Genomic DNA, 22162 nt, shown 5'->3' on the forward strand with positions numbered 1-22162 from the left:
GGTTGCGGAATACAATCAACTCCACTGCAAAAAGTTTTATTAATCTCCTGGCGTCATATGACATTTGAAAAGTATGGGTACACAAATACTCAGCCATGTACCTGAAATGGCTAAGACCACACGCAGGTGCCATATTGAGGAATCAATGACCACAGTTTCTAGTCCATGAACAAACACATAGCAAATGAAGTGTCTTTATTTCCATTCAATAAAGTGATTGAACAGGTATAAATGTATCAAAACTGTATAAAAAAGCAAAGCAAATCTGTGTTTCCTGTAAATATCAACAGTATAAATCATTTGATTTCTCTGAAATGAGAACTGCAGTTGCGTGTGTAGTGAGAAAGCTAAGTTGAGTCAGTGTAGAGTCAGCCAATGGCTACGCACCAGTAACTTTATAGACATCATCACGTTTTTGTGTCTGCACCGGTATTTGTTGTCTAACGGCCTGTTTCTTTTCCAAGTCTATCTCAGCATATATAATTTCCTCTGCTGCCGCTGCCTTGGCTATCACTTCACCCCAAGGATCAACCACCTATTGATGAAATAGTCTGCAATTCATATACTGTCGCTACTCTACGGTTATATAAACAGTTCCTCTGCAAAAGGAATATGGCCAATTTGAGTAAGCTACTATCCATACTGCTAAACTTACTAGTAAGAGCCGGTAGAGTAACTTTTGTTGATTTTGCGCGTAACACAGAGTCGCTATGCATATTTTAATTCAGACAATGACATATCGTCCAATGAATCAACCGCATCTCGAGTAGCTTAAAGGTTGACTTATAATAAAACTTACTTATAATAAAATTTACATTACAGTTATTTGGTATCAAAAGATTCACCATGTTTTACTCTGTTGTGTTGTAGGTGCCAAATATGTGGAAATGTGATTACAAGCTCTTAAAAGCTCAAAAACGAACAGTTACTCGCAGCCACGCGAGACCCCCGTAGTTTGGATTCTTTTTCCAAAACGGCTCAAATGTGACGCATTTGTGAGAGATGGTTTCTGTTTACACTTTCATGCAACCTTATTCATCGAAATATTTTCACAAATATACTTCACGCATTCAATAAAACCATGTCTATTGTTCTTACGCGTCTTTTTTATCGTCATTGTAATGCTGTCACTTTTAGCAGTTATTTCTTATAACTTACCGCAAAAATTCATTTAACTTTTTAACCTTACTTCGAAGGAGTACATATCATTGTCTGATAATCATGACGAGCCTGTTGGTCACCTGTGATAATCGAAAAGTGCTGCAAAAACTATTTGCGAAGTATTGGGTCACATGATCAGATTACAACTTGCCGATTAGACCAGGCCGAAACAAAACTGTAAAGTAGCGAGCATCTATATTAGATACGGGATCTTCGGTAAAACCCGAAGTGTTTGTCATAAACTAGTGCTACGATAAGTTTATATTGAGCTTTTTATTGGCCTTTCAATTCACGTGAGAACATCACGTGACAAGACAATAACCAAATTTCGTGGCTACGTCATCGAAATAAAGAAATTCCAATCTACGGCGGCTTTTCGTTTTTGAGCTTCTAAGAGCTTGTAATCACATTTCCACATATTTTGCACTTACAACACAACAGAGTAAGACATGGTGAATCTTTTGATACCAAATAACTGTAATGAGAAATTTGTTGCAAGTCAACCTTTGATTAATGGATGAGCTTATCACCTGATGAGCAGAAGGTTCTGAGATCAAATCATCTGCGATATGGATTTGTTATATATTTGATATGATTTGATATGGATATATTAGATATAGATTTGGTTATATACTAAACGCTATAGCTTGATTGAACGACAGACAGACAGACGACAGACACAAACTTTGACAGTTATAGATATACATGTATATATATTGAGTTGAGATCTGCAGCCTGATGATTGCCCAAGCAGAAAACTGACAGTAGCTAACCAAGATAATTACTCTATGTAATTCTCAACTAATTTACATATATGAAAATAATATATATATATTATAGATAAAATATATCTAGTTGCTGAGCGTCAGCTACTTAAGATAAGCCCGTTCCCAATATACATACTGAAGGAGTGAACAAGTTAGTAACTTACAGATGAGTGACCCCAGGCTATATACGTAGCAGTTTCATCTCTGGCAGGCGAACAGGCTGCTACGTATAATTGATTGTCGATAGCTCTGCCCTTCTGCAGCAGTTCCCAGTGCAGAGGACCCGTCGTCATGTTAAAGGCTCCAGGAAACACCAAAAAGTCACAGCTGGCCCTGTAGAAGATTGTAAGCTAAAACTATTATGCAAGTAAGAAATGTGTTAGCTCTTGTCTTTTAGTCCTGTCACAAAGTCATACTCTGACTAGAGTGTAGAATAAAAGTGAGTTGAACACGTACATAACTACTAGCAGCAATATGACCAAGTCAGCATATTATTTCAACGTTATTGCTGACCTACTGCTGCTTGGCTGCTTAGATGAGAAGGATATGTACATGTAGTATAGGTGTGTGCAGTTTAGGAAGTGTTGCTCGACTAACTTACATAGTGCATAGCCCAAATAGGCAACTTCATATTCATCTTGATTTCATTGACCTGCTGTATACACGAAAGGTTTGCTTGAGACCTTCTCATTTACCATATCCCCTAATCATCATAGACTGTCTGAACAACTGTTGTCAGTACACCAACCACCTATTGTCAGTAGACCAACCACCTATTGACAGTAGACCAACCCACTATAATTGTGAGTAGACCAACCAACTATTGTCAGCAGACCAACCAACTGATGTCAGTAGAACAACCAACTATTGTGAGTAGATCAACCACCTATTGTCAGTAGACCAACCACCTATTGACAGTAGACCAACCCACTATAATTGTGAGTAGACCAACCAACTATTGTCAGCAGACCAACCAACTGATGTCAGTAGAACAACCAACTATTGTGAGTAGATCAACCAACTATTGTGAGTAGACCAACCAACTATTGTGAGTAGACCAACCAACTATTGTTTGCAGACCAACCAACTATTGTCAGTAGACCAACAAACTATTGTCAGTAGACCAACAAACTATTGTCAGTAGATCAACCAACTATTGTTAGTAGACCAACCAACTATTGTTAGTAGACCAACCAACTATTGTGAGTAGGCCAACCAACTATTGTGAGTAGACCAACCAACTATTGTGAGTAGACCAACCAACTATTGTGAGTAGACCAACCAACTATTTTGAGTAGACCAACCAACTATTGTCAGTAGACCAACCAACTATTGTGAGTAGACCAACCAACTATTGTGAGTAGACCAACCAACTATTGTCAGCAGACCAACAAACTATTGTTAGTAGACCCACTAATCCACTGTGGTTAATAAGAAACATTGTGAACCAAGACCGACTTGGAGGTACTTTGACTAGTAGCTGTGTTCTCCAATCTGCAGGAAACCCTTCATCATGCATTCATGAGAATACAACGCTTGCCATATTTCTAATGGCTAATCAAGAACTAAAGTTCTGGTCTGCAAGAATGTATACTAATCACTAGTCAAAATTTACCACTTATGAGAGGCAGGGATTAATTGGCTTACTTGGCAAGCAGGATAGAAAGTTCTGGAAACCTCATATCGTAGCAAATCCCCATACCGATTTTAACTCCGTTTGACATCTCGAACATACCCAGTTCATCTCCAGCTGTAAGAACCTCCGATTCCTTGAACCTTATTTTACCCGGAATATCGATGTCAAATAAATGAATCTTGCTGTATCTGTAGAATTAGAAAACAAGGAACATCTAGATAAGGAGCAGCTGTCTTTAATAATATATTAATTAATGTGAAATGTGAAAACATGTTATTAATTAGTAGGAGTAAAAACTTCAAGTGTGTAAAAAGAGCATAAAGATAGTTTCTGAGACAAGAGTGGCAAACAAATCATGCAAATTGCACATAGAAGTTGAAGGCTCACTGCAAATAGCAGAACGCTAGAAACTATTTTTGTGAAATCCTAAATAAACCATGCAAAACCAATTCAAATTTGCCATATTTTTCTGCACGAACCTTAATCTGCCAGAATTTTAATACAGCCAATTACATAGAGATGAAATTGCTATAAATCACCCTACCAGACTCACAAACATGGATTCACCAATGTAGACTACTTTCATATTACTGTATTAGGTAAACTTCTCACTTCATTATCATTTCGCCTCTTGGATTATATGCTGTTGCTGTGTTGTACAGTTTTTCGGATCTTTTCTCGGGCATGCTGCCTCCTATTAGATACACACCCTCATCCTTGGCCACACTTGACAGCATCTCTGTTGTTTTTCCAGGAATTTCTTCTGCATACTCCTCAAAGTACTGTGTTCCTGAATTCAAAAACAAGATTAACTTAGTCACCTATATGCCGGTCTCTGTCTCCGCGGTGATAAAAAGTGTAGCTGCAATGCTATAGAAAAGCAGCTTTATAAGGCTTACCATAGGGTGAATTGAAGCACTCAGGGAGAACTATTAGTGGTGTTTTTTCTTGACCCAATGCTGAAGCTTTTATTTTAGCAGCTGCTTTGCATATCAGATCCCTAGCATTTCTAAGGTTAGTCTCCTTGCATGCAGCGACTGACATCTGAATGAGTGCGGTTGGTATCTTAGTAGCCATAATTAAGCCTAAAACAAGCACACACAAAATTTGCTCTCACAAGAATTTCCTGAGGCGAGTAGCTGTAATTGTAAGACAACAAGCCAATCAGCAAACCAGACACTTTTCATGTGTGACAAGATTTGCACTAGTAGTCAATTTCCATTTTTAGATTTTTATGTGCCAATTTAATTATATGCAAAAGAATAACGGTGAATAGTTCGCTTTTTCGACCAAAAAAGATTTGAACAAGTTATTACCTGAACCATGAAAAGAGACCTTTGGTGATTTCGTTGATTGTGATGTCGCTTGGGTGAAGCAGGCTTTGCGGTGACAGGTCTATGTTCCGCACGCCCTATGTTCCGCAAGGCCCTATGTTCCGCACTTTTCCGCAAAATCGGATAAAATTTCTGAAAAGGACAGACAACTTCTAAAGCAAATGCAATTATTGCTGTTTAAATTAAAACCGTCGTTGTGAAATCACGCCGTTGGGAAAATACAAACCGCTCTGCTGAACTTGAGAGAAAATAAAAAGATCTGACGAATGAACGTTCACTAAAAATTAGTAGTGATAATACACGAATTATCAAATTAGAATACGCAAAAAAACCATCTTTTTCAGTCATTTTTATTTTAAAGTAATATAGATAAATTCAAAGGCTACTTCATTTTTTTATTTAATTATAGACAAGCGTTCATGTAAGCCTACATTTCTAATTATAAAAGCCATAAACTCTATATATCTCACTCCATAACAATATTAACATAATCATGTAAGCCTATGTTACGTACTCTGTAATATTATACAATTTTTCTTCTAGGCGTAATGTTCCACCATATGATATTGTATGCCAAGAAAACCGATGCTCTACACTAAATGATATAGTAAATAAACATAATCATGAGGCTATGTTCCTCACTCAATTATAATACTGTATAAATATAATCATGAGGTTTATACTCCTCACTCAACTATATTATAAATAAAATCATTAGGGCCAAAGTTCCTCATTCGATTATATTATAAATATAGTAATAAGGGCCTATATTCTTAACTCTATTATATTATAAATATAATCATGAGGGCCTATGTTCATCACCCTAATATATTATAAATATAATCGTGATGGCCTATGGTCTACACTCTGTTATAAAGATAACCCTGATGGCCTGTGTCCTTCATTCTATTAGCATAAAAATAAAAACCGTGAAAGGCCTATGTTCCTCACTATACTTTATTATAAATATAATTATGTTATATTATAAATATTTTATTAGTTAAATTTTTTCTATTATTAGCTATGTATAGTTACGTATATTATAAACATAATATGTTTCTCATTTTATTATAATATAAACATAATCATGAGAGTTTTTGTTCGTCACTCTATTTTATTATAAATGTAACAATGTTGTATTATATATATTTTATTAGTTAAATTATTTATATTATCAGCTGTATATAGTTATGTATATTATAAAATAATATGTTTTTCATTTTATTATATTATAAATGTAATCATGAGGGTCTCTGTTCCTCACTCTATCATGTTATAAATATAATAATGAAGGCCTATGTTCCTCATTCAATTATAATATAAATACAATAATGAAAGACTATGTTCCTCACTCTATTTTATTATAACTATAACAATATTATATTTTTAATATTTTATTACCTAAATTAGTTATATTATTACTAGTTACGTATATAGTTACTCACTCATAACTATATATAGTTATTTATATTATAAATATAATATGTCCCTCATTCTATTATAATATAAATATAATCATGAAGGTCTCTGTTTCTCACTCTATTTTATTATAAATATAATAATGAGGGCCTATGTCCCTCACTCAATTATAATATAATTATAATCTTGAGGGCTTATGTTCCTCACTCGATATTGTACAACGTACTCGCTTGAGCCTATGTTCCTCACTCGCTATATTACGATATAGGTATTCACTAGGGCCTAAATTCCTAACTCCATAACGAGCATACTACACTTGCTTGGGCCTATGCTCCTCACTCAAGATTGCGCAATATACTCAAAGGGCCTATACTCCTCACTTCATAATGAGCATATTATAATCCCTTGGGTCTATGTTCCTCACTCGAAATTGGGCAATATAATTAAAGGGCCTATATTCCTCACTTCATAATGAGCATATTTCATTTGCTTGGGTCTATGTTCCTCACTTGAGATTGCGCAATATACACAAAGGGCCTATGTTCCTCACATCATAATGAGCATATTTTACTTGCTTGGGTCTATGTTCCTCACTTGAGATTGCGCAATATACACAAAGGGCCTATATTCCTCACATCATAACGAGCATATTTTACTTGCTTGGGCCTATGTTCCTCACTCAAGACTGCGCAATATAATCAAAGGGCCTATACTCCTCACGTCATAATGAGCATGTTATACTCACTTGGGTCTATGTTCCTCACTCAAGATTGCGCAATATACTCAAAGGGCCTATATTCCTCACTTCATATTGGGCAATATACTCCCTTGGGCCTAGGTTTCTCACTCGATTGCTTGGGCTTATAATCCTCAATTGGTAATGCGGAACATGCTCAAAGAGGCTATGTTAGTCACTCAATCCTGATATAAATACAATCAGTAGGATCTGTGTTCTTCATTCTGTTATAGCATGAATAGTCATATGGCCGAAGTTTTTCCTTGATATTGCATGCTAGTCTTGCTAGATCATATAAAGCTCTTAAGATCTCATAAAGTCAGACACGGCCATTTTTGGCATGATTGTGAGGCGCAGCACATTGGAATGCTCCCTCGCATACTTTACAGCCTAGATGTGAACTTTTGCTATCATTTATGCTGCTTTAGGCAGCACTTGGCACCAACTATCACTGAATGAGGTTTCATCCTTGTCATGTAATGGATTGAAAAATTATTAAATATCAAACCTGGTGTGATAACCATAATTTGACATCAAAAACTGATTTGTGATCAATTGCAAAAATCTTCTGAAGTTTTTGACACATGACATTATTGTTCAGCAAGCTCATATCTCTACTACCCTTCTACTAAAAATATGTACTGTTTTGTTTTTTAGGACCAAGTTTAATGATTCTGTGAGGTTTGAAAGAAGACTACCACCTGTGACGCGCGGAACTGTGACGCGTGGGACAAAAATAACACTACGAAAAATCCAGAATTTCTCTACGTTTTGTAGTATTTAGACAACAAATTGTCATGATTTGGAGTCACAACATCTACCCATATACATGTGGTCAACCAACTAATAATTTAAAATTAGTATATATTATACTTATTTTATTTAACCGTGAATTATAAGACACATACGATTCAAAGATTGTGAAACTTTTATGCAGTAAACAATTTTTTCTTAAAATCGTCATATTCTGCCGTTATCATTTTCTCATTTTTTAGTAAAAAGTACCACAGTGACCTGATAGTTACCCCTGGTGCAATAACTGGAGATACTTTAAGAGGAAAGTTCATCTGGGTGGTTCTTTTGTCGTTGGGGTTTGGCTGCATGAACTTCTTGCGTGCACTGTGCATGTACTTTATAGTTCAGCTACTTTCATTGGCCTTTGCAATGAGAATTTCTCCCGTGTTGACTTCAGAGTCATAGGCCAATGCGACCAGCATTTGTGGTGAAAACTCCATTAATGTTTGTGAAGTATCTCTTGTGGTAACTTCTTGATTAGGTTCGCTGCTCTGTGTGTGTGGAATTGGCTGCCAGGTGGGATCAATCAATCAGAGCAACATAACTATTTTTTAATTGCAATGTGATGGCACGATCAAATGCCATGAATTAAAGGCACCATGGACCAGGGTTCTTTGCACATTTGCGCAGTTTCAGTAATCTTATCTTTTGAGATAGAGAATATCTTTATTGGTTTCGCTGATTTGGAAGTTATTGTTGTTGCAGCTTTCGCAAATGACTGCTGAGTTTACGACATACTTTTTTCCGATACACTGCCATTAGCACCTGTTGTTTGATGCTTTTCCTCAATACCATCTATTACACCTTCGCCATGCGATGTGATTTTTGTAATCATACATTAAAAACACACATTCAGTTCAAAGATTACCTCACAATTTGACGGGCATCACGCCAAGTGTTTGTATCAGTAGGGTAATATTGACCAACTCCATGTTTTGAGTTCGAAACATCGTAAATTAATTCTAATTTTTTATTTCTCTCAAGGAAACTGGCTTTTTTGCCTTGGAATATCCAGCGATGTTTTCCCATGCAAGGTATCAAAATGAAATCTCAAACAAAGGCAGACATCGTCATATTATTAAAATTGTTCGGCGTGTCACAAATACTTCCATGTGCCCATAAAACCGAAACTATAGCTATATTTTCAGCTAATTAGCAAGTTTGGCTGGTCAAACTCGCCAATTCTCGCCAAATTTCGTTTTATAGATAAAAGATTTTTACCTCAGATAGCTTAGGAAGAACAGGCTGCAACTAAATGCACTAAAATTGTGACACGCGGAACAAGCTATTCTTTGCTCACGCGAATGGTAAAAAAAAGTTGCATTTGTTAGGAAAAAACACCTAAGCTAAAATCTACTTTTGTATTGATTATAAAAGAAAAGCAAAATTTATTTCAGAATGAATAGCAAAATTTTAAGAAAGATGACCTATTGTGCCGCCCGTCACACACCATACCAGAAAAATCTACTTGCATACCCCATATCATCATGAGAGATTATTTCATTATAAAAACTTTCTTGTTTCTGTATGTCTGAACATGTTTACTCACTAATTGACAGAAAATTATGATCACAAAAAAGTAAAAAAAATTGCCTATGTGTGTGACCCTATGTTTGGCTCTGCCCAGTCGGATTTTTCTTGCTTGTTCTCGCGTAAAACAACTCGCTGTTGCTCACTGGGGTGAGCCATGCTGAAACTGACAATTCAGTTATGTATACTGTATACAAAAAAAAAACCTTTTTTCTGGCATTATACAAAACATGCCTTTATAAATTACCTCAAGACTCGAATTTTGGAGTAATACATTTATACTCTTTCCTTTTAGAATACAAAAACCTGTGGTGAAACCTTATGATGCTCAAGTTAATCAATAACTTTTGGGAACTTGGGTTTGGGAAAGTTCAGGAAATTCAATCTTATTGCATTCTAACCATAGCGTGATGAGGTATTCCAAGTAGTGATGAGATTTTGAATTTAGCGATGTATAATGTATTTGTGTTTACTTGCTACCAAGCCAGCAACAGCGCATTTTAAGCAGCTTTGGAAAAATTTGCAACTGACCAAAGAGGTGCAGTTTATCTTACAACTACCAGCAAGTATGTTTGGGGCCTATGCTTATGTGATGTTAGGCCTATTATAAATGTAGGTTATTCAGGGAGTCCTGTTTGTCATTCTACTCTAATTCAACTTTGCTTATGCAGGCTCCCTGGGTGGTGTTCATAAAGCTGAAAGATCATATTTCACATCAGAAGGTTATGCTCGCAGCAACAATAAATATGTCGTATGTTTCAGCCAACTCATACTCACTCAGGCTCTGTAACTCTGAGTCTGATCATCAGGGACCACCGAGAAAGGAGATGGCTGTAGATAGCCGTTTTCTTATGCCTATGGTGTTTTTATAAAAGCACCTATACTGATCATCCCACTGAACACGTAGCCAGCAGAATAAATCAGGCTTATGGGGGAATATGGGCACTAATTCAGGACTGACAACTGCCAGCTTATCAACCTGAGAATTGTTATTCACTTTTTTAGTTTTTCTTGTGCCCAGCAGCAGTTGAGCATAAGTTATGTTGTGACATTATTATTTGTGTTCATAAAAATTAAGGCTATTGGAGGGTATGTCAGAAAAGTGTCTTATTGCAGCCACATTTATATACATGTAGTCGTAAACATTTGCTCCGTTTGATTGTCTGACTTAATAATTTAAGTCAGAAGTTTAAGTTCTTAAAATAATGTTTTTACTTTGATAAGGTTTATCATCACCGCTATGTACAATATCTTTAACATACCATGAAATTTTTAGTAAGTGTTTGTCTCAACACACAAAGTAATGACATTACATGAGGTCGAGTTTTTCAAAACATTCTCTTTTTGCAAATTAAAATAAAAAGGCAAGTAAAAATAATAAAGCATTAAGGCTTTACTGTATACATTTGTAGATGCTCAAGGTAGTCAACGGCACTGAAGAATTCAGTGCCTTTGAGGTTGTTTGCGACTTTGAGATCAGTCTGCACGAAGCAATAAAAGCAGCAGGACCCAATGTAGAAGTATGTGGGTGCTATTTCCACACCACCCAAAGTATTTCTTGAAAGGTTGCAGCTTTTGGTTTGAAATTGGCATACAATAAAGATTGTAATGTACTAGAGATAGTACAAACACTCTCAAGTATAGGATCTTTTTCGCCACATCACATTGAGTAAGTTGTATTAAATTAATATGATTATTGTAAGGTAGATTTTTGTTGTTATACAATTTTATTAATTTCATTTGAATATTATTTGACATGATAAACATTTGAACAAAAGCTGATCAGCAATTGTGCGCATTAAAAAGTTATTTAAAAGTTAATACACCTGGTTATCAAAAAATGGTGGTGATAGGACTAACGATCAAATCAAGAGTGGAAAGTATTTTACTGATTAATAAGCAAACTACAGTAGAAGTTGTTTAATGCTATAGTAATCAATGCAGTTCTATGCCTAGAAGATTAGCTCTACATAGAGTATTTGGTTAATAGAATCTTACAAAAATATATGAAATGAACGCTTACATTAGTATAAATGGCAATTCATACAAGTGGATAGGCATTTTTAAGGCAAAAATTGTATTATTATAAGTATTACTCATGTATAAGTTCATCCCGCTATTCCAGAATATTTTAGAAGCACTATAACTGTATCGATTGTTGCTATCCGAAAAGAAATATAGCTTTCAAAAGTTTTTTTATTCGATATGATAAATAGAGTTCATCGGCATGTTTTATACGAGGTTTTGGTTGACTCACTTATGATATTGTTTGTGAATGGATCACATGCTAAAACAAAAGTTAAGCATTGCCTGTTCTCAATTGGGTGTGAGCTGCTCAGGAGGTAGTAAAAAAACCAACAGTGCATATCTATAGTCTATTTAGAATTTACAGTTGGAATATTTTGCCTAATGTTTTCCGAATATATTACTTGTTAAACTTAAAACCGATCAGTAGTAGTTCAGCATAACATTAGCGCCTGCCATATTATGATTGAAAGTGATGTACTAAGCATGTTCAGTAGAAATATATATGGTATCTTCGCTGATATTTGATACTGGTACTTCTGTGAAATAGCTTTAACACTTATATGCTGAACTATCATTAATATGAGTGTTTGTGAATCCGTAGACAAATGCATGCTTCGTCGCCATTAAATTTGCTAATTGGCTTATTTGCTATTTGCTATTTATGAAAAGGTTTCAATAATAACGGCTTTTGCTGGAAAGCCTTTCGTCTTCAACAACCATGAACAATTGTTTTTTATTTATCCACATTGCTCGTGCCATCAAGATTTTGTTAATTAGTAACTATGGATAGTATGAACACGAGCTATATGGATAAGAATTGATTTTCATATTTAAAAATTTTTTTTTTTAATATTTTACTGCATATGTGCATATAAAATTTTATGTAGACAACAGTGCGAATGCGCAGTCGTCAGTATTTAGGCTAAGATCCTAAAAGGCTAGTGAGCTAACTGCAATCTGCTGTAAATCAGAAACAAGCTTCCACAAAGTTAAAATAAAAACTGTATGCGATTTTCATCCAAAATTTTGGGTTGAAAAAGATAATTCGTATAGCTTAATCATATTATAAGCTTATTCAGCAAAGTGTTTTTCCTTAATGCCTAGCCCGGAACAGTCATTTCAATGCATGGTTGGAAAAAGCACCCTTCGATATAGCTTCTCATTTCATGTTTAGAGGACGAAGAAGTATTGTATAAACAACAAGCCGCAGCAGCTGCTGAATATGGGAACTATCATTGTAATCTACTTTCTTTGGCAGACTTTGTGTGACATAATGATTAATTTGTATTGCTGAGTGAGTATAAATTGTGTCATAGAGCAATAATTGCTCTATGACACAATTTATGCTTAATACTTAAAGATGTAGTTGCGTCAAAAATGAAATTAGGACCCATAAAAGGCTAAAACATCAGCTACAATTTGATGCCATTTCTGTCTTTGTAGACCAACCCTGTCCAGAGATATATGCGTTTGAATGAGGCCCTCTTTTAAAAAGCTCACGTTCCAGGGGATGCCTATTTCGTGACGTCACAAGCAAGGTATCTGAAACGAAACCACGAGCAATAAATATGAGGTCGATTCGTTAGCCAATCATGCGTGCGAAATTTTTATATAGGCCGTAATAAATGTTATCACTCGTAAAACGCGTTGTCTGTGATCTCGAAGATTCTCATCGTTAGAGAATTCATTCTCATCGTTACTGATTCAACGCGTTTCAACAATTACTAAGTTATACATAGTTTTAAAATGGCTTCAAGTTCGAGCGACCGCTACTCAGAGTTATCTGAGCAACTTTTAGTAAAAGATTAGAGTAGACAGCCTATGGCCAAAGCTGACAGGCGTCAGCAGCTGACAGGCGTCAACTATTTTTTATAGTCATAAAGACATATACTAATTAATAAAATGATAATTCTTTGCTATCTCCAATCATCGTTTCATAGCTTATCTGCCGTTTTACCTAGCTATAATATTTTTTCGAATTTTCTTTGGTAAATTAGAGTCATGATTACAAATTATTTTCACTCGTAGGAAGTGGGTAAAATCGATTGATCATTGCAAATCTTTAATTTCCAGAACCAAAGCTTCGAATCGTTGGCGTGGCGTACTTGTGCTTTTATTAAATGTTTATTCGTTTTTAAAATTACACTCGCAATCTATTTATCTCCCAATTTGGAAGCTGTCAATAGATACGCTTTAGAATGACATATCTATGAATGACATATTTATTGCATCTACTTTGTTTACATTTACTTGTTTTACTGATTACAGAATGTTTATGTCGTCCCACCAGCCGAAGAAGCTTTGTCAGTGTGGAAACTGCCATAAAGGAGAAAGCGAGACTTGAATGCGTGTTGGATGATGTTTTGTTTGAGTTTGTTGCAGTAGATGAATTTGTCTTATTGTATCAGCTAATACTATGTGAGTGGCCACGACTTGATGAATATTTTTAATAAAAGCTTTATACCGAGATGAAAATATTTTTGCTTGTAAAAATTATATAATAAAATAATATTGTTGAAGATAATGCAAAACATGATTTGCAGAATATTGTAGTGAATCGGATATGGTATATGGGTGTCCGCAGAACTGGAGAATGTGAGTTCAAATTCAGTTTGCAGCAGACTTCTCATCCTTAAAACTCTATCCCTGTCTATATTATTTTCAAAGAGGTGGCTTGCTTATTTCACTTATTTAGTATTCGGTAAGAATACTAGTAAGAAACTAGTACGTAGGCAATAGGTAATAGGCGACATAATGTGGGCGGGGCTTATGGGAGGCTGTATATCGTTTATATGGGTAGCTGCAGAACTGAGCTGATACAAAGACCGCGTTCTACATAAAGTGACTTGACAGAATTACCGTAGACCGGTAGAATTGGTAGTCGGTACCCAAATGTTTACACAACATTTGGAGAAAGTGAGTAGAACAAATTTTCAATTTTCGTTATTTGAGACCTTTTAAACATTCATAATAATGCATCTGTAGCAGGATTTTTCAGCAAATATTTTCACAAATACACTTCACGCATTCAATAAAACCATGTCTAATGTTCTTACGTGTCTGTTTTATCGTCATTGTAATGCTGTCACTTTTAGCAGTGATATCTTATAACTTACCGTAAAAAATCGCTAAACTTTTCAACCTTAGCTCGAATGAGTACATATCATTGTCTGATAATCATGATGAGCCTGTTGGTTACCTGTGATAATCGAAAAGTGCTTCAAAAATTATTTTCGAAGTATTGGGTCACATGATCAGATTGCGACTTGACGATTAGTCCAAGCCGAAACAAAACTGTAAAGTAGCAGAGCATCTATATTTGATACGGGGTCTTCGGTAAAACCCAAAGTGTTTGTCATAAACTAGTGCTACATTAAGTTTTATATTGAGCTTTTTATTGCATTCTCAATTCACGTTTTTTTAATTTAATTTACTCCAAATTTAGGGTAAAAATTTACTGTACTCCAATTTCAAAAATAATTTCATGTATTCTTGTGTTAAAATTTTAGCCCATACATGTACTTATTGATCCTTATATTCAGTCCTCCTTTACAGCGAAAAGTGAGGGAAACACTAGTTCAGTATTGGTCAGTACAGCAATTTGATATGGTTTCTAGGGACAAGCCATTCGCGGAAACAGAGGTGGTTATGTGTTAATATACGATGGCTATCGATACCAGCGTAACCGCAACCTCGTGAGCTCTACTCGTTGGAGATGCTGGCTTCAGTGTGGGGCATGGATAATGACTCAGCGATACTCTGTCTCCCGTGAAGGTGATTTTGTTAAGGTGTATGCCACAGAAGACCATAGCCATCTTCCCAATGAAGGCAAAATAAGGCATGATAAGCAAAGACAGATTCTAGAGAAGTTGGTTTTATTGAACCCAATTGATACGCTGAAAAGGACATACGCAAAAGAGGCTGTACAGCATGCCAAATTCCCTGAGTATGGCACTGTTTCTAGTGTGCTGAAGAGAGCAAGGTGGGTTGAGGCTGCTACTGACACGTTAGTTTAGTAACGTGGATAACTAATAACTAGTTAACACTTAATAATAATAACAATATTGAACTGTATGGGCGATCACCATTTTTTGCAGTGTCGAGAAATTGTTGGGCTACTCCATGTTAAATAAACAAATCGCTGAATTCAGAAGAATTTAGTTTAGTTAGTGAAGCTTAATACAATTGATGGAATAAAATATATATTATTCTTTTCTCAGATGGCAATGTGCATTTAACAAAGCTACCATAATCTAAGAATAACATTAAAAACACACCTAGCTCGCAAGTTTGTAATGAGGGTTGAAATCAGGGTATTATACCTTTGAATTAACAATGGTGAACTTTTCAATCCTGACTCATTACTTGTTATTAATTTTCATAGTGTTCAGCCTATTCTGAAGTCTGCCTATTCTACATTATGCAATATTGTGATTGCTCATCATTTTTTACAGTTTTTATTTAAGTTTGCTTTTAACAGGTCAAGCAACCTCCCTAAAATCCCAAAACTGCTGGACGAAGTCCAGATACCACTAGAGTGGCAATGTACCCATGATAACCGGCCATTTATGTTTTACCAAGTAAGTATAATTCTAAAAATATAATTCTTTATGTCCTTGCAGTTACTTTCAAAAACGTGGTATCTAACCCAAGGCATTGTTATAATAAAATATTTTAACAATGGTAAGTGAGTCAACTATCCACCAGACAAAAATAGTATAGTTGTAATTTTTAGTGAGTTAATGAAGGCGTGTTCTATTACTATTGAAATTACTCATCTCAAATGCAAAGTTTTAACTGTTAATTGTCAAATGGCATTTTGTATAGCTGTTAGTTTCAATCTAATTACTTTTCATTTATAGAACAACAAAACTGGAATATTGATTTTCGCCACACAAGAAAGCCTTGACATTGCCAGGAGTTCGCAGACCATCTACATTGATGGAACTTTTAAAGCCGCACCATTTCCATATCGGCAGATTGTTTCTATCCATGCCATTGTTGCCGATACAGTGGTGCCTACAATATTCTGTTTGTTGGCTTCAAAAAGTACAACACTGTATAAGGAGGTAGTATTCTTTGAATAACAGTCTCTTGGAGATAAGCAATCTTGATTACCAACTTCTACATTGTCTAGTATACATAGTTACATACTAGTGTACATAGTTACATACTAGTGTACATAGTTACATACTAGTGTATATCATTACATACTAGTGTACATAGTTACATACTAGTGTACATAGTTACATACTAGTGTATATCGTTACATACTAGTGTATATAGTTACATACTAGTGTACATAGTTACATACTAGTGTACATAGTTACATACTAGTGTATATCATTACATACTAGTGTACATAGTTACATACTAGTGTACATAGTTACATACTAGTGTATATCGTTACATACTAGTGTATATAGTTACATACTAGTGTACATAGTTACATACTAGTGTACATAGTTACATACTAGTGTATATCGTTACATACTAGTGTACATAGTTACATACTAGTGTATATAGTTACATACTAGTGTACATAGTTACATACTAGTGTACATAGTTACATACTAGTGTATATCGTTACATACTAGTGTATATAGTTACATACTAGTGTATATAAGAGGGCCAATGTTACAAAATGAGCTTCATGGTGAATCTGATGATATCGAGTTTTAATAAATAAAAATCATTCAGTATAGTAAACACTTCTATAACTTAAATCTTTACGCTATTTGGAATTTATGTGAAGTTTTTGCTTCGCACACCATAAAAAAATATAACGTAGAGAGTCAAGTCGGGTGAGTTCTCAGATTATCTTCGAATGGCAGCACATCTCGCCACACTTGCAAACGAACAAACCGAATGCATTACTATTACATATGTATAGCTTCTGTGACATTCTAAATTGTCGAGATAAATCGTCAGATGTGTCGACAAAACTGAGGATAAGGTAGCTGCGCAATTATTCAGAAATACTTGAGGGGGATCGATTGGTGCAGGTGTTACAGTGTCAATCTACCAATCTGAATGTCACGAGTTTTAGTACCACCGAAAGGTATATTTTATACTAACTTTGACCCCTGCATACAGATAGACTACGAACAGGTAGTACTGCTAGTTTTATAGTAAAAATATATTTTTTTGCTTTGCTTACTTTTAGATGTCTGAAACATTTGCTATTAGTTTCACTTTGTTGAATAGGCTTTGCTGTTTAGAAAAAATAAGCAAATCGTTGTAAATGAGCATTGTCGCTGCAAACCAATAATACTGCTGACAAATTAAAATGTTGTTTTTTGTATGACTAAGGGGTGAGTTTGGGAAGATATTGGAATGGATTAGGCAATATACATGTAGTTTACTATTCTTATAACGTAAAATCTCTATTATGTAAAGGTTCCTGGAAGCGATTATTTACGTTGTAGGCACACGCCCTATATGTTTTAATCTACAGAGTTCATCATTGATTTCTTAAATATATTTGAGGTATTACTGCCTGCATGGTTATAAAACGCTGCATTATGTACTGAATCAACGAGATCTTTTTAAATTTTCATGAGGCTTCTGAAGACCGTAAGCCTGATTGATCGATGTTTGACTCTTCATTACGTGTACTGGACTATCCGCCTAGTACAATATAGTCCAACTACTATGTCCCACTAACCGTCACCGGAACCACAGTTCTATACAGTCACGTGAAAATTAAATGACTATCCTGATTAAAACACATTAAACAATTAAAAAAAGCAAATAATTTAGTGGTTTTATTTATTATATTGAAATTGAATCTTATTAAAAACAATAACTTGTTGCTTCAGATTAGCTTATGCTGATGATAACAGCCCGAGTGTTTGATTTAAAAAGTGTCTTTAGTAATAATATTATTATTTTCTAGTAAATATTACTAGAGACACTGTATTACAAATCACTAAATTATGTACATGTACTCCTAATGGAAATGAAAGCCCGTTGGCCAATTATTTTTAGACCGCATCAGCTTATTAGTCAATGGATAAGCACAGAGGGTTCAATCCTTTAGAAAGCTTCTTACACTTATCGCGCTCAAGCGGCTCTGATGAATAACTCCTAGCAAAAGCTTCAGCAGTGTTGAATAATTGCTAACCATCTTATACTTATTACACAATATTGCCTATCATAAAATCTAAGCTAAATGTGCCCTACAATGTATGGTCGCTAATTATTAATAATTATACCATGTTAAAAGTTTTTTGTAATTATTCCAAATTGCTGCCTGAATTTGAATGACTTTATAAATTTGTAGATGCTCAAGGTTGTCAAGGGCACTGAAGAAATGAATGCTCTGGAGGTTGTTTGTGATTTCGAGATTAGTCTCCACGAAGCGGTAAAATCAGCATGGCCCAATGTAGCAATATGTGGGTGCTATTTCCACTTCACCCAGAGTGTTTCTCGAAAGGTGGCAGCGCTTGGTCTGAAATCCGCATACCAGAAAGATTGTAATGTACAAGATATTGTACAAAAGCTATCAAGTATGGGTTTCCTTCCACCACATCACGTGATCGGGGCATTTGAGTGAGTTGTATTAAATTAGCATGACTGTTTAATGAAGATTTTTATTGTTATATATGTTTATTTATTTCATTTGAAATTCCTATAGTAAAAACGTGGTCTGCCTTAACATGATAATCATTTGAACAGTTGAAACTGGGTTGTGAAATGTATATATCCTTGGATAGTTTTCTCAAGTTAAACACCTTTATTAGACAAAGTCCAGGCAACAACTGTTACAGGTGCGATGACTAATTATGCAATGAACTGGCTTATTAAGATATAAATTACCTAAACATACAAGTAGGAGACAATAATGATGTAAGGTCACAGAGAAAGGGTTATAGTACCATTTTCAACATGAACAAATGCTGATCAGCAGATGTGTGCATTAAAAATTGGTTTAAAAGCAAATAGGCCTGTTTTCTGAAATATGGCATTGATAGGATTAACCATCACTTTATTACTAACAAATATATTGGATGAAACCTTTCATCTGGCTTCTTCAAAAATAATATAACTTATAAGTATAATATAACTTCAGTGTAAATTCAAAGCAACCAAAAAATATGAGCTACCAATTGCCAGGAAACAGTTTTACAAAGTACATATTTTGCAAGAGAGCAAATGCAGCAAACGTTTGAGTTCGCCACCTATAAATCCAACCAAACATCTCATAGTATGATTTCCACCATGCTTCCTCGATGACATCTGAATCCTTAATTAATGTTTTCTCATTTCTTATTGTAGTAGCTTAAAGAGCTCAGTAGCTGTAAGGGAGGCGGCGAAACATTTCCCAGCCATGGAGATATTACTAGCCTATTTCCATGATACCTTTATACACGGAGTCATTCCAATCAGTGTATGGAACGTATATTTTCGAGACATAAGCACACGGACTAACAACTATGTGGAAGGTGAATATAAAAAGCTGAAACAAATTACAATATCAAAAAACTCAGACATCGTCCTTTACACAAAATTAGTGATGCTTGGAAATTCGGCTTCCCCAGTTATTGCATATTGTCTACATTTGTGGAATATGTTGAATCTTGTTAACAAAAATATCTGTCAGCAAAACAATTCTCGCCAGCAGTATGCAGGCAGATTTTTATTCTTAAGACTATATTCTATAATGATACATCATGTGCCAATATCCTTTGATTCTGATTCATATTATTTTGCTGTTTTAACATATTGAAAACCAGCAAAGTTTATTGACACTCAATTTATAATTTTGTCTTCCTCAAAGTAATTCAATAAAAAAGAGAAGCGTTCAAAAAGCCGCTGCCTTCACTACAAACTTTAAGTATTTTACTGCATATGTGCATATCAAACATTACGTAGACGACAGTGCGAATGTGCAGTCCCCAGTATTTAGGCTAAGATCCTAAAAGGCTCGTGAGCATACAGCAATCTGCTGTAAATCAGAAATAAGCTTCCACAAAAAAAATAAAAGCTGTATGCAATTTTTATCCGAAATTTTGGATTAAAAAAGATCATTCGCATAGCTTAATCATACTATGAGTTTATTCAGCAGTGTTTGTCTTTTATGCCTAGCCTGGAACAGCCATTTCAATGACGTCGTTGGAAGGAAGCACCCTTCGATATGGCTTCTCATTTCATGTCTAAAAGATGAAGAAGTGTTGTATAAACAACGAGCCGCAGCTGCTGAAAAAGGTTTGTCTTTTTACGAAAAAATATATGAACGATCATTATAATCTACCTTCTTTGGCAAACCATATATATATGTATATACATATATATATATATATATATATATATATATATATATATATATATATACCCTAAACGCTTTTCAAATGCATTTTTATTTATATGCAATAATTTTCATTTCAGGGAAACTGATAGTTCGCAGGCGCAAAAAGTGGCAGAAGTTAGAAGAACGAATCCAAAAACTCAAGAGACAGAAAGCGAACAATAACTAGCTATTGGCGAGCGATAAAATATGCTGTGAATGAAATAATTTAAAATTACCCGCAGTCACTTCATAAAAATCTATTGTATATTGTATTTATCGATTCAGTTGATTGTCAGAGAACACTTTTTGTATGTAAAATTATTTATTAAAAAATAGTTCATACCTGTTGGGGCTCTCAGATGAAATTGCTAGAACAAGATAAAATCCTAAATATATCGGCTATATAATATCCAAATAATCCGTTGGTTACTTGGCTGTTTTGTTTATGGTAGATGTTTAAAACACATTTTATTATTATAGTTACATAATATATTATTACATCGATTAGCTCATTTCTTTTATTTAAATTAGGCAAGTGAAGAGTAAAACATGTAAAGTAGAAAGAGGAGATATAGAAACTTTTTTAACAAGCACTTGTTGCAATTTATGGCACTAATGTCACATGAGGATATTTTACCAGTTTCCAATAAATAAATTACTGGACAATGTCATCATTTAGTTGCTAGATATAACTACATGTACTTGGTTCTGTTGCTGCTTTTTTGAAATACCTATTAAGTAAGGAATATAGGCCCTTTGAGTATATTGTGCAATCTTAAGTGAGGAACATAGGCCCAAGCAAGTAAAATATGCTCATTATGATGTGAGGAATATAGGCCCTTTGTGTATATTGCGCAATATTGAGTGAGGAACATAGACTCAAGCAAGTAAAATATGCTCATTATGATGTGAGGAACATAGGCCCTTTGTGTATATTGCGCAATATTGAGTGAGGAACATAGGCCCAAGCAAGTAAAATATGCTCGTTATGATGTGAGGAATATAGGCCCTTTGTTTATATTGCGCAATCTCAAGTGAAGAACATAGGCCCAAGCAAGTAAAATGTGCTCGTTATGATGTGAGGAATATAGGCCCTTTGTGTATATTGCGCAATCTCAAGTGAGGAACATAGGCCCAAGCAAGTAAAATATGCTCGTTATGATGTGAGGAATATAGGCCCTTTGTGTATATTGCGCAATCTCAAGTGAGGAACATAGGCCCAAGCAAGTAAAATATGCTCGTTATGATGTGAGGAATATAGGCCCTTTGTGTATATTGCGCAATATTGAGTGAGGAACATAGGCCCAAGCAAGTAAAATATGCTCGTTATGATGTGAGGAATATAGGCCCTTTGAATATATTGCGCAATCTCAAGTGAGGAACATCGACCCAAGCAAGTAAAATATGCTCATTATGATGTGAGGAATATAGGCCTTTTGTGTATATTGCGCAATCTCAAGTGAG

General features: G+C 34.9%; 1 protein-coding gene across 1 annotated transcript; it reads right to left on the reverse strand.

Moving 5' to 3' along the window:
- Positions 1-20: 20 nt before the first annotated feature.
- Positions 21-4943, reverse strand: LOC137405572 (omega-amidase NIT2-like). The gene is made up of 6 exons (XM_068091867.1): positions 4881-4943; positions 4464-4649; positions 4177-4354; positions 3576-3752; positions 2093-2261; positions 21-535 (listed from the first exon to the last, which is right to left on the reverse strand). The coding sequence occupies exons 2-6, from the start codon at positions 4639-4641 to the stop codon at positions 380-382; spliced, it is 858 nt and encodes a 285-aa protein (XP_067947968.1). The 5' UTR covers positions 4642-4649; positions 4881-4943; the 3' UTR covers positions 21-379.
- Between the last annotated feature and the right edge of the window lie 17219 nt (positions 4944-22162).

The sequence above is a fragment of the Watersipora subatra genome, chromosome 10 (assembly GCF_963576615.1).
Source record: "Watersipora subatra chromosome 10, tzWatSuba1.1, whole genome shotgun sequence".
Classification (NCBI taxonomy): domain Eukaryota; kingdom Metazoa; phylum Bryozoa; class Gymnolaemata; order Cheilostomatida; family Watersiporidae; genus Watersipora; species Watersipora subatra.

Coding starts and splice junctions, on each gene's coding strand:
- LOC137405572 (XM_068091867.1), bottom strand. CDS start 4,641: ATGGCTACTAAGATACCAACCGCACTCATTCAGATGTCAGTCGCTGCA. Junction 3,753..4,176: donor AGAGGCGAAATGATAATGAA/GTGAGAAGTTTA, acceptor CTAATTCTACAG/ATACAGCAAGATTCATTTAT. Junction 536..2,092: donor TAGCCTGGGGTCACTCATCT/GTAAGTTACTAA, acceptor TTTCATCAATAG/GTGGTTGATCCTTGGGGTGA.